The sequence below is a fragment of the Geospiza fortis genome, unplaced genomic scaffold (assembly GCF_000277835.1).
Source record: "Geospiza fortis unplaced genomic scaffold, GeoFor_1.0 scaffold55, whole genome shotgun sequence".
Lineage (NCBI taxonomy): Eukaryota > Metazoa > Chordata > Aves > Passeriformes > Thraupidae > Geospiza > Geospiza fortis.
Window position 1 is genome coordinate 1,470,488 of NW_005054308.1, and position 12,889 is coordinate 1,483,376.

General features: G+C 38.8%; 1 protein-coding gene across 1 annotated transcript in view; it reads left to right on the forward strand.

The window, feature by feature from the left end:
* The window catches only part of ATP10B (ATPase phospholipid transporting 10B (putative)), a 45,851-nt gene extending 40,966 nt beyond the window's left edge, over window positions 1–4,885 (forward strand). Inside the window, exons 18-22 of the mRNA XM_031055184.1 lie at window positions 51–251; window positions 851–931; window positions 1,039–1,143; window positions 1,584–1,771; window positions 4,399–4,885. Of these exons, the coding sequence (XP_030911044.1) occupies window positions 51–251; window positions 851–931; window positions 1,039–1,143; window positions 1,584–1,771; window positions 4,399–4,885 (1,062 nt within the window). The remainder of the gene's footprint in view (window positions 1–50; window positions 252–850; window positions 932–1,038; window positions 1,144–1,583; window positions 1,772–4,398) is intronic.
* Window positions 4,886–12,889: the final 8,004 nt, after the last annotated feature.

Consider the following 12,889-nt stretch of genomic DNA (forward strand, 5'->3'; position numbering starts at 1 on the left):
AAACACCACAGGTGTAACTACTGTGTTTGTTTGTCTGTGCTTCTCCCCAGTGCTACGTCAACCTGCTCTTCTGGTACCAGTTCTTCTGTGGCTTCTCGGGTAGCACCATGGTAGATTACTGGCAGATGATTTTTTTCAACCTCTTCTTCACCTCAGTGCCCCCTCTTCTCTTTGGAGCCCTTGACAAAGATGTTTCTGCAGAAACGCTCCTACGTCTGCCTGAGCTGTACAGGAATGGGCAAAATTCAGAGGTATGTCATGACTGCTGAAATAACTGCTTGATAACCCAAAGGACCACAGGGTTTTGGTTTTTTTTGTAGAGGAATGAGGGAAGGAAGAAAAGAGTTTAGACTTACTTGGAATGTTGAAACAACAGGGGCCTAATCTTCTGTCTCTCCAGTAATGCATTCTTCTCCATGGGAGCTGTGACACCATAGGTCACTAGGTACATTTAAATATGGCAAATAGACAAATTAAAATGGCACAAAATAAGTGTTGCATTAGAAGAAAGGATTTTTGACCAATTTTATAACTCTAGAAAGAGCTTGGATAAAGAATTTGAGGAATAACATCCATTGTGACGAGATGTGACATTGGCAAAATTTGGCTTTTAATACTCTTGGTAGACTTGGTAATATTCCTAAGGTCTGTCTTTACTTAACAGAGATAAAATGCCTGTTTAGAGATAAGCCTTTGGTTTAATCAGCTGCTCAGGAAGTATTTATTCATAGAAAGAGACCAGTTAGCAATAATTAGTAGTGTGAATGGAAGACAAACAGCAATTATGTTTGCAGGACAGGCTAGAGACGTATATCCCATCATAATGACTGTTATCTGTAAACTCCTGCAGATATACAACCTGTCAGCTTTTATTATTACAATGTTGGATGCCTTCTATCAAAGCCTCATTTGCTTCTTCGTCCCCTATTTGGTAAGTAACAGGCTTATTAATATTCTCACTCTCCTGTCCTCCTTAGAAGTAGTAAATTCAGTTCTGAATAGTCAGGGCTCACCAGAGTCTCTCTGCCTGTTTTGTAGACGTACAAAGACTCTGACATAGATGTGTTTTCCTTTGGAAACCCCATCAACACCATCTCCCTCCTGACCATTCTCTTGCACCAGGCTCTAGAAATGAAAACATGGGTATGTATTTGACCTGTCCTGTTCACAGCACTGGTTTGGGGTTTTTTTTGTGAATGTTGCATCTTGTGTAGGCACAGAATTCTCTTTCAGACTCATCTACCTGAATTCTGGGTCACAAAAGGTAAGTAGCAGATGCACTAAGATTTCACAAAGTGCCAGAATTTTTTAGTAGCCCCAGGTAAATACCTTCATGTGCACAATGACAGAATTTGTTTCTACCATGCCTTTGGACAGGAGAGTACCAAATACTTGCATACCTCAATATATGAGGAAGTGTTACCTGGAGAACTGTATTCACTGCTGTTCTCTAAATTACTTTCTGGCTATTTCTCCTACTGCATATTTCAGTAAAATGCACTGTTAGATGCAGTCTTCCAAGCTGCCTTTGTCTCCTGTCTCACACCCAGTCAGGGTCTCACTGGCATCCCTTGTGCTTGCAGACCGTGTTGCAGCTGGTGACAATGCTCTGCAGTGTGGCTTTGTACCTCATCTTCTCTCTCATCTACAATGCTGCCTGCCTGCTCTGCAGCCCCCCCACCAACCCCTACTGGATCATGGAGAGGCAGCTCAAGGACCCCACCTTCTATTTATTGTGCCTCATCACCCCTGTCATCGCGCTCTTACCAAGGTTTGAATGTTCTCCTGTTTTCCTTTTGTGGGTTTGCAGACATGGGAGTGAAGAAACAACAGTGATGTGTACAGATATGTGATGTGTCAGACACGTGCTGCACAGGGATAATTGATCAGAGTGGAAGTCGGATGCCTGAGTTCAGCCTTCCAGTTCATGAACCATTCATTTATTCAGTTATATAACCCTAGATCAGTCACTATATATCTTCTACTTTTTCCATCAGGAAAACCTTTCTTTTTGGGGTGCATCAAAATTTACCAGTACAGGTCTGCTACATAATTATTCACTGTCATAACCACAATGTTGTTGAGCAGATCAAGATTATAAACAAATCTTTGAAATATTCCTGTATGTTTGAGAGTTACTAAATATATTCTTGGTTTTAAGTACATTATGATGCATTACTAAGCTGAATTTAAGGGCATTTCTTTATGAAAAATATTCATTGCATCCAGAATTTTAGTTTAACTTTGTATTGCAAAAACCAGATATGTTAAAGATAACTTTAATTGAGACTGGATAATATTTGGAGAGGGATCGTTATTGAGATGTGTTGCTGAAAAAATGGTTTAAAAAACAGAATTATTCTGTTCCCATATACGTATGGGAACATGACTACTTTTGGTGTTCAATACATTACTAATTCTTAAAGCAGGTACGTTTTGAGTTGCACCATTTGTTTCAAATATTTATTTGTTATTTGCTTGGACATTGAAAGAAATGGGTTGGTTTGACTATCTTGCTGGTTTCCTTCTCATCCTAATTCCCATGAAGTAATGCAGCACACTGGTATTACAAAATTCAGGACAATATTTTTAGTATCTGTTTTGTAAGTGCTTTAAGGCATTAGAATCTGAGCCTTAACTTTGACTGAAAAGGAACTTTTAAGGAATAGATGGTGTTTTTCTTCAAACTATTATTATTTTCCTATTTGAGTTGAGAAGCTCTTGTGATTTTTATGTTATATAATATAAGTTCAGATCAGAATAAACAACACAATTCAGTAAGGTCTCATGTCTTCTAGGCAGGGCATCCTTTTCCAGTCTGTTTTGCTCCTGCATGACTTTTGTTTTCCTATCAGCCCCCATTCACAGTGACATTTTTGACCCTGAGCTTTCTGCCGAGAGCTGCATCAAGCATCATGTGCTTAGAGAGCTCGTGTCTCCATCTTGGGAATTCAGCGCACTTAAGATCCTTGCTGCCTCAGCAGGTTACTGATGTTAAGGGTTATATATTCATATCCTCAAATCTGGACAACTGCTATTCCTTCATATTGGTACCCCAGATTATTTTCTGCACACTCCTTTATGTGCAGAATATCCAGGGCCTGTTCCTACTCCAACTGAGCTGTGCCAGCAGACCACAGCAGTGGTGAAACCACCCTTTGCTAAAATGCACTACATTTTAACTTCCATTCCATGGTCCATTGCACTGTGCTGCCTGCTCCTTACCTCCTCACTCGGTGTCTGGAGGTTCTGGGTTCCTTCTAACAGGTTTTTTAAAAATAATTGCTCTCCTGGGTTCTTCCCCTCAGTGCTGCCTTTTGTCTGGCCTGCAGCACCCAGGGGGAGGCTTGGCCCGTGCCCTGCCTGGCCTCACACCCTGCAGGGCTGTGGGAGGGCAGGAGCAAGTGAGAGCAGTTTACAGGATGGGAGACACAGTTGCCCATTCCTTCTCTGTCATCCTGTCTGGTTTACCTGGAACTTGCACAAAAGAGACAGAAAATGAGCTGAGGGGAAAGACACAGGAGGTTTTGACCCACAGCAGATCTACACAGAAAGTCTTGGGCTCTCCCATGCTCTTCCCTTCCTGAGCAGACCCGAGATTCTGTTGGGATTGACCAGCCTGAGCACAGGCACAGCAAATAAACTTTATCCACTCCTGCTTCTGCAAGCCCGAGAAATCCATTGCCTTAAAAGCCCTTTCTGTACTGTTGCTTGTTAGCCTTTCAATCTTGTAAATCTTGTTTATAGATACATTGAGCAGCAGGATGTGAGGATGGCACCTTTCAAAAGGTGTCCGAGTACCCATGTTTGTTATAAAATATATGTTGAAGGTCAAATCCTAATAAAAAGATGCCATGAAAGAGACTTTGATTTTCACACAAAGCTGACATGGCATGGAGAAAGGATGTATGCAATCTCACAGCACACAGTATTTAGTTACATAATTTCTCTGTCCTGCAAAGGGCAGAGATGACATTTCTGTTGCTGCTTTCTGAAAAAATCCAAAAGCTGAGGTTTTTAACTTCAGTTTTTCTCTTATCTAACAAATTAAGATCTCTTCTTTAGTCTATTTTAGCAGTATAAATGCAACTTCCATATTTTCAAATATTGCATCTCTTGAGGTTTTTTTTCTATTTTTCTTCACTGTTCAGCAAACAAGTAGTTATAAATGCAAAAAAAATTTATAATATATACATATAGTTGCCTCTACACAGGTCAAGCTAAATATAGAGTAACATGTTGTGTTAAGATCCAGGAGTAACTTTCATCTGCCAGGTATAAGGTGTCTACCAGATATCTGTAAAGAATGAAAAATTAGTATTTGTATTTGGGATATGTGATGTAGATTATGGAATCAGCCCACTGATTAAAAAATCCATTCCCTTCATCCTTCATCAGGTTCTTTATTTTTGCTCTACGAGGAACTCTTGGAGCATCTCTTGTTCTGAAAGCACAGCAGATAGAAAAACTTCCCAAGGAGCAACAGGACCTTGAAATCCAGAAACTAAGATCAAGAAAAGAAGCTACTTCTAGTGCACCTGTGGCCTCACCTGCATCTAATGATGACCTTGACCAAAGCATCAGCCACTTATGTGTGTCACCATTTCTACATCCAGCAGCAGCCTTGTCTCCCAGGGACACAGAAAATCAGGGAGTTTCTGCCTCTAATCCTCTCGGGAGAAGGACATATGAGGAAGGCTATTACTTCTTTAACAGGTGGGCAGAGGAAGAATCTGCTGCTACTGATTCTTCAGCAGGGCCTTCCTCTGGCCATCATCCCCTTGTAGCCAGCAGGGAAACAGCTCCTGGGCAGGATGGTAAAGATTATCTCAAAAACTTTAATTACGGAAGCCACCGGCGGTCAGTGAGCTCAGTGACACTCTGAGGAAACGTTCAGAAAAGGAACCCACAGCCCATGTGGAGGAGGACTCAACAGGGAAAATAAAAATGTTTATGCTCAGCCATTATTCTCACTAGAAATGGAGAGAGAGGCAGCTGGAGTAGTGCAATAGCAACTCCAATATGCAACATTAGCTGAATGCATCATTGTCTGGGTTTATCAGTACATTACTTTTTGATCTTCCTGGTTTGGTCATGTCACAGGAACATTACGTGAGCATCATGCAGTTGCTGAGAATTGCACAATTACTTTCTTTCAACAGATATTTTTGTATCATATTAATAGGGAATACTTGTGAAGTTTCAATGTCATTATTATTATGCTATTGAGTTAATAGAAAGAGAATCCATTCTTTATTAAATCAACTCTTAAAGCAACACATCCCACTCTAGATTTTTACTATCAAAGTCTTAAAAAGAGCTTAGTAACTTAAAAATTATAACTCTGCATGAAAAATTACTACCTGCAGATACTAAAGGTACTGCAGAATAATAGCAATGGAGAGACATTAGAGAATGTCCCAGGTTTTAATATATGTTCTTTACACATACAACAATATCAGCTCTACAGCCTGTGTTCCCTGAAGAGTAAGTTTTTTATGCAGATAGCAGATTGACCTGATAATGTTAAGGAAAGGACAAATGGGCTTATAAAGATGAAGAATACAAATACTGAACTACATAAACTGTAAAGACAACTCGATGGTAAGAGGAGTCGTCTTCCTCATACCTACAGAAGTAGACAGATATAACAAGTCACATTCAAGGATTTATGTCCTAGAATTCTTAAGTTATCCCTGATTTTTCCTCCAGAAATTCAGTTTCTTATCTCAGTTTCCTATATTGTTATGTGGTGCTGCTGCATTGAATCAGGTATGAATCATGCTCCTTCCCACAGTGGGTCACATTCATTAGTTGATGGATCTCAATAATGGAGATTTTGACAAGCCATATACAAAGGTCCCTAATCACACTGTAGTAAGTACATGGTGTAAAATGACCAAAATATGCATAATATGTTATCCCTTTCTTGGTATCTCAGGGCAAAAAGATGCAGAAGAAAACCGTAAGATGTCACCATCATAACTACTTATTGCAATGCAATGAAAGGTGACTGATATTTCTTATAGAAATGTTGACTAGTAAGACCATTTCCCAAGGTTTTCTTCACAATGTGGGATGAAATCTTACCTAGGTTACAATTCAAACCATCTGTACTTTTGTGAATTTAATAGGTTTTTAGCCTTTTTATACATGCTGTGTTTAGCTATTTACTACCTGTGACAACATGTGATCTTTCTAATAACCTATTTAGCAAATGCTAATTTAACTTCTGTATGTTATAATAATTACTGTAGCTAGTCTTCAAGTTCTTACTTCAAAACAACTCAGACAAAATTGAGTAGCATATCTCCCACTGGGATTTCTGGTAGCCAGAGCAAGATCATATGTAAGAACTCCTCTTGTTAGAGTATTAATTGTCAGCAATTAAACAATTCAGTAAGAGATTTTTTGCTTGATGAGCAAAGTGAAGGAAAATAGGTATAGATGAGATTATTGTTAATGGAGGATGATTGCTCAAATGTTTGCTCACTAGCTGGGAATAGACCTGGGGCAGCAAGGCTAAAGAGAAATCTTTTACCATTCACAGCTTATTTTTCACATTAAATGATCCATTTCCTTTAAGCTTACAGAAGATGTCAATTGCTTACACATTGCACTAAAAATTTGAAGCGTTTTATAGAAATAAGTGTGATAAGGTCATGCCTTGCTGTGCTGTTGAGAGGACAAAAACAGAGGTGAAGGAGTGCTTTTCCTACTGTCACCCCTGAGCGGCAAACTCCTGTTTCCAGAGGCTGCTCCTCTGCAACCCTTATCAGAAGAGCTGGGTGACAAATGTATCTGAATGTGCACAGGGCTAGACAGGAGATGTTTAACCAATTCTGTAAGACTTCCTGAACTGACTGCCAGTTGTATGCCTTTCCTTTGAAATTGAAAGCCAAGAATTAATCTCATGTTTTCTCATCAGTCTCTGCAAAATGGTTCTACCATGCATTTTGCCCTGGCTCGGGGTTAGAAATAGCATAGAGGGGAGGGAAAACAGGATTGATTAGGAGCTCCAACAAAATAACCAATAAAAGCTATTTAGTGATGTATATCCTGCTGTGTCTGGGAATAAAAGAAGTGGAAGAAGAGTCATTTTCTAAGTATTTTCTAAGCCGTAACCAAAAATAGTTATGTTGGTTAAAAGAAATAACTAAATAATCCAATTTTGCATGGGTGCAATTTTGCATGCCTTAAATAATTCTGTAGCTAAACATACAGACTGATAATTCTATTGTGTGGTAGATTGCCACAAATGGTCCAACGGATGAATTTATCTGGAGAGTTTGCAACATAGAGGAAAACCACCCCTTCATTTCCCTTGATCCTTGAGGAAAGAGAGAGCTGAAATAAACAGAAAAGAAAGGCAGCACCATGCAAGGCTTGACCTCTGCATTGCAGCTGGCTCCAGAGCTTTCTGTGTGTCCCCTCCTGGGTGACAATGCTGCCAGCGATCCTCTGAAGCAGATGTTGCCTCAGTTTGGACCCACAATAACTGCTAACAGTGTGATCTTCCTTCTGCTCCTGGCTGTGCACTTACCATGAACTATCTCATGTTAAAAAAAATGTTGAACAGGCACTTACTTCCCTTTGATCCTGCGGTAAATTAGCTGAGACTATCCATCCTTTGGGGATGTAAGATCAAGAGAAAAAACTTTCTTTTCCAGCGAAAACGAGCCTCCAGCAAGACAGATAGTCTCCTAAGGAATTTCTTTGGAAGAAGGGAAGTGTATTTACTAAATGGGTTATTTAGACCTAACTGGATTTCCAAGGTAGCTTTATTTATTTATTTCAAGACATATTTAATAATACTGTCAAGGTCCATGTTCCATTAATTCTAATGTGAATGCTTCATAACGGAACAGGTGTCTCATTTTTAATGTATCCTCCGGTGATATTGAATATTTCATATGCTTGGATAATAAACAAATCAATGGAGAGAATGTGTGAAATTACTGCATTCTTTTTATTCTTGTCTGTGATGTTATTTTGATGATTCTGCATATGGAGCAGTGAGCTATACATAGCTTTACCTAATGAAAAAGAGGAGGTGACATCTCACACAGAGGTGAGCAGGAACTGGCCTGCCAGGTCTGTTGGAGGTCATAGATGGAGTCCCCTGCTGCTTGCAGTGGCCAGTGAAGAGCTCCCCCTCATGTTCTCAGAACAGGCAGATTCTGGGCTCTTTTAACACAACATGCAGGCAGTGCAAACACATAAACGCCTTGTTCATGTCTGTCTCAATACAGCCAGCTGGAGATGTCTCTGGCATTACTGCTGATTATCTGCTGCAAGTCAGCAATAACTGTGCAGTGTAAAACCCAGACCTATTCAGGTGTGAGAGAGGAAGGATTCCAGCTTGTTCTCTTTCCTTACGTATCTCACTTTTAATACTCTGTGGAGATGGGTTCTCTGCTGAAGTACAGTGAGCAGCTACTTTTCCCAAAGATGAATTGCATTTACTTTCCCACGCTGTTGGCTGATGCTGAAATGTTTAATTCATTTGTTTGGCTGTAGTTTGAGGTATGAGTTACAGAGCTATTAACTTTAGGGGTAAGGTGACTGCAGGCAGGATGTGGCATGATTAGATACTTGTAAGCAGCACTGATGAGTAAAAATATAAACGTGGAGACAAGAGGCTCTTGGAGATAATGATCACAGAGGGTGGGATTTAAAGAGAAGACCCAATAATACTGAAGAGCTTTTGACATTGCCAGGGACTGGAACTTGCTGCAATGATCAGTACATGAGACAACTGCAAACAGAACTTGCTGTCTGGCTCTTTAATATAACACCAGTTTGTGCTCATTTACATGAAAAAAGTTGAGACTGAATAGAGCCTGAATCATTATTTTTCAAAAAAGATCTGAGGATCTGTTGTCTGAAGGCATAGAAGGCAACAGTTATTCCCCCACATTCCCAGTGCAGCTACTGAAGGATGCTTCCACATCCAGCCACACTTTCCCTGTTAGTGCCCAGAGAACTGGTGTGCTTATCATGTTCTGCAGCAGGAGAGCACAGCTCTATAAATTAACAACATAAATGACAAAAGGGTCAAGTTTTGGCTCACAGAGACAAAATTTTGACCTTCACAGAAACCACTGTCATGCTGCTGCTTTCTTGTACTCATTATTATTGGACAACACCATAAAGCTGAGACAAAAATTTAATGGAACTGGGAGGGGAAGCAGTAAAAATATTTGCAATAAGTAGACAATCCAGTGGAAGAGTCTAAACAGAGATGGTTCCTGCCTTTTGTATTCCTCTTTATTTTACTAACATTTTTCTATTTAACGTCAAACAAATCACTTAGGGAACTTCCAGACATTTATTGGTTTTATTTAAAAAAGAACAAACAGAAATCAATAGACTGCAGGCAGGTCAGCTGAGTGCATTTGAAATCAGCTGGCTTCCACTGGAGTTTTATTAGTGCCTATCTCATTTTGTTAATACTTTAATTCTAAGGACTTTTGCCAGGAAGGACAAATATGTCAAAGCTCACTCTGAATGGATCCTCTTTCACAATGCTTAGACAGCTTGTGGCCAGTGATTTCATGGTCTGAGTCAAGATCTGAAGAGCAGAGGAGACTTTCATCCTATTCCTGTGTACATGGGATGGAATGGGAGTGAACTATCAGTATCAAGACCAGGAGTAATGATAAAGGAAGAACATGAGCAAGTCCAAGACCTTCTGGAGCTTTCCAAACAAATTCCTGAACAGCTTTCCATCACTGTTCACACATCATTAAAGGTTTTAAGTGTCAATCTAACATGCTTTATAAATAGAACAAATGAAGTGTGCATTCATGCATGTTCTTGGTTAACTGCAGAGGACTGTGAAGAATTGCTACTCTCTTGCAGTGGCTAAAATGAGCATGGTTTAAATGAGCAAATGAGCTAAAATGAGCATGGTTTTAATCATGTTTTAAGAGGAGGTAATGCTGTAAACACTCAAATTGGATTTCTCAAAAAAATTTAATGTATGAATACTGGGAATCTGTTCTTAGGATCCTCTGCTCAATTTCATAATCTTCAATATCACAGTAGGAAAGGAATATAGAACACAGACATCAAAGAGACAGAATTGTGCTTGCAGCTATTAGTTCTTACATAAAAAACCCAAAGCTAAAATTTAGAGCCAATAGGAGTCTAACTCTCCAACACTTTTCAATAATGCAGTCCAAGCACCACACCAAATAAACATTTTAATTCCTAATACTGATTTTGAAGGCATCTTATTTAAAAGGAATATTCTGGCACCACATTTGACTTGCATTCTTTAACATTTAAAATTATTTGCAGTTTCTTGAGATTACTTAACTGCTTATTTGTGATATATTTTCACAGAATCAAACAAAAGTCCAGTGTCTCAGGAGAGAAAGACAATCCATGTCACCTGTCTATGCAAGTCTTTATTAACAAAAAAACCAAACTCAAACCCTGTGAGAAAGGGGATTAGCCCTACAGTGGAGCATGCTTGAGGAGAACCTGCCACTGGAGTTTTGAAGATTTATCCACTATCTGTCATCAAAAGAGTTTTTCTTTACTTCCAGTTTGTAGAAATAGATCACAATAATGGATCTGGAACAAGCTCATATGCTGTGAAGACTTCCATGATGTACAAAGCATTATTGGAATCTGTTTCATACCTCATCTGTTATTGCAAGCATAAAATGTGCAAATGTTCCCCACTGCTGTAAATGTCAGCATGCTGGGGGCAAATGCTCTGATTTTCTATCAGCAAATAATGTTAAATTGTATAGTGTTTAATCATGCTTGGTCAGAGTGATGAACTTCAAGGAATGAGTTTCCTTCCAATCATTCCATCTTAAGTTCTGAAAATAATTTACAGGATCCTGAAAAAAACTTCCTCAGCCTGTAGAACACTAAAATACAAACCATTTAGACATAAACATTACTTTAATTGAGGAAATCAGGTATTTCAGCATATAATTTGCAAATAAACTTTGAAAATTCCACCTCTGATTTTCTGGCACCTCTAGGCAGTGAAATTTTCTGCATTTATAGAAGAGTATACATTATCTGGTAGGACACAGCTTAAAAACTGTTGATTTCTAAATAAAGCAATTGTATTTACCAGGCAGAATGTAAGTGGTTAGAAGGTAGGAGTGCTCTGCTAGAGTAACTGAAGTCTGGGGTTTTTTATGTGTGAGAATCTCACCTACACTCCCCACCTGCTCATTCCAAAAGGAAAGCTCCAGGTAAAGGCATGGAGCACACTTGTACAGGGGTTAAAAATATAAAATTTCAAATACCAAAGGCATAGTGGAAGATAATACTGGTAGTATCTTAGCAACCAGTGAAACTTCAGGAAAAGCTGTACAGGGAAATCAGCTACAGCCCATTTTAAGGCATCTCTCTGGTTTACATTTGTTATGTGTTTCTGGAAATGGCTTTTTAGTCACACTATTTGAAAATATTTTTTATTGGAGGACTTCATCATCTTCAGTTTCTGCTGAGGGAAGGTACATTTTTATATTTGGATCAGTAATTACTGATTTATTAGAGCAATTTCATCAGTGTGTGCCTGCCTTGAGGGCAGAGTAGAAGAGACAGTAGTGAAAGGAGGGGCTGGTGCTGTGCCCTGTGGGGTCAGTGGCAAAGCCTCTGCTCCTTCAATGGCACAGAGACAGGGCCTGCGTGTCCTGAATCAGGACAGCTTTGATGTGATAACTTCACCTTTTTTTCTGATTACAGTGGTTTCATCAGTGTAACTACAGTCTAGATTTTCAGGATTTCTTTGTCACCTCAATATATAGGAAATTACACTTTTTTTTTAATCACCTGAAGTAAAGATATTTGTTTCGTAGCAGTCAAGGGGCTTATGGCAAAATTTTATCACAATGCAGAATTACTATGACATCAGTCTGTTTTCAAAACATCAGATTTCTATTCAGTGCTTTTGGTATAAAAATGCAGAAATCTTGAAGGAAAATGGAATTTGCAGAGTTAGTCACTTGTTAGAATAATTGATGCATATAAATGCCAATACATTAAAGTTTCATATTCATATTTGTTGTTCCTTGATTGTAGGAGTTTCAGCACCTATTGCATGCTATTATTTCTATCATTTTTAACCTTCATGATAACAACCACAAACATTAAAATTTGAAAACTATTTCATTGAAAGTATGTCCTTAAATATGTTCTATTTGTTACATATAATACTGTTTGATTCTCATACTGAAAAGTTACAATTACCTAAGGAAAAGCAGAAAATAGTTTAAAGTGAAAACCAGTTTTGTTTTAGATATCCAAAGACATTTTGTGGGCAAACCTCTGTTTTGCAATTTATTCAGATCTGCTTGCTGTTCAGTGATAAATGAAAATCTTTCTAAAGATTGACAAGAAATAGGAAATTATCCAGAATTCCCTAAATGCTCACCTTCAGGAAATATATTGTCTTAATAGTCTTTATCTTGCTCTAATCAATACTGTCACAATCAAACAGATTGTTTCAGCTCCCAAAAGACAAGCAGATAATTTATTGTAAAAACATTTTTATTGGCTTGTGTATAGGTCTGTCTTTGTTAAGCCACTAATGGCTCAACTGTGCTAAATAATCAGACTTTTGGGAAGAGGAAAATAAATAATTTTGCTGAATTTCTGGTAAAGAAACTGTACATAAGTAGTTTGAATCATGTTTCAGTAAGACTTAAGCTCTATGTATTCAAACTCTCTGTTACCAACAGTAAGGTCTTACAGGTCTTGCTATTTACTGTAAATTCATCCCTCCCCAGGGCCTTTTGTTCTTGCTGCCTGACTTGGAGCTGGCTCAAGGGCAATTTTTAATTAGTATTTTGAGGTTAAGGAGTCACTTGCTTGCTCCCTGGGCTGTCCCTGGCCAGCCCCTAAGGATGGACTT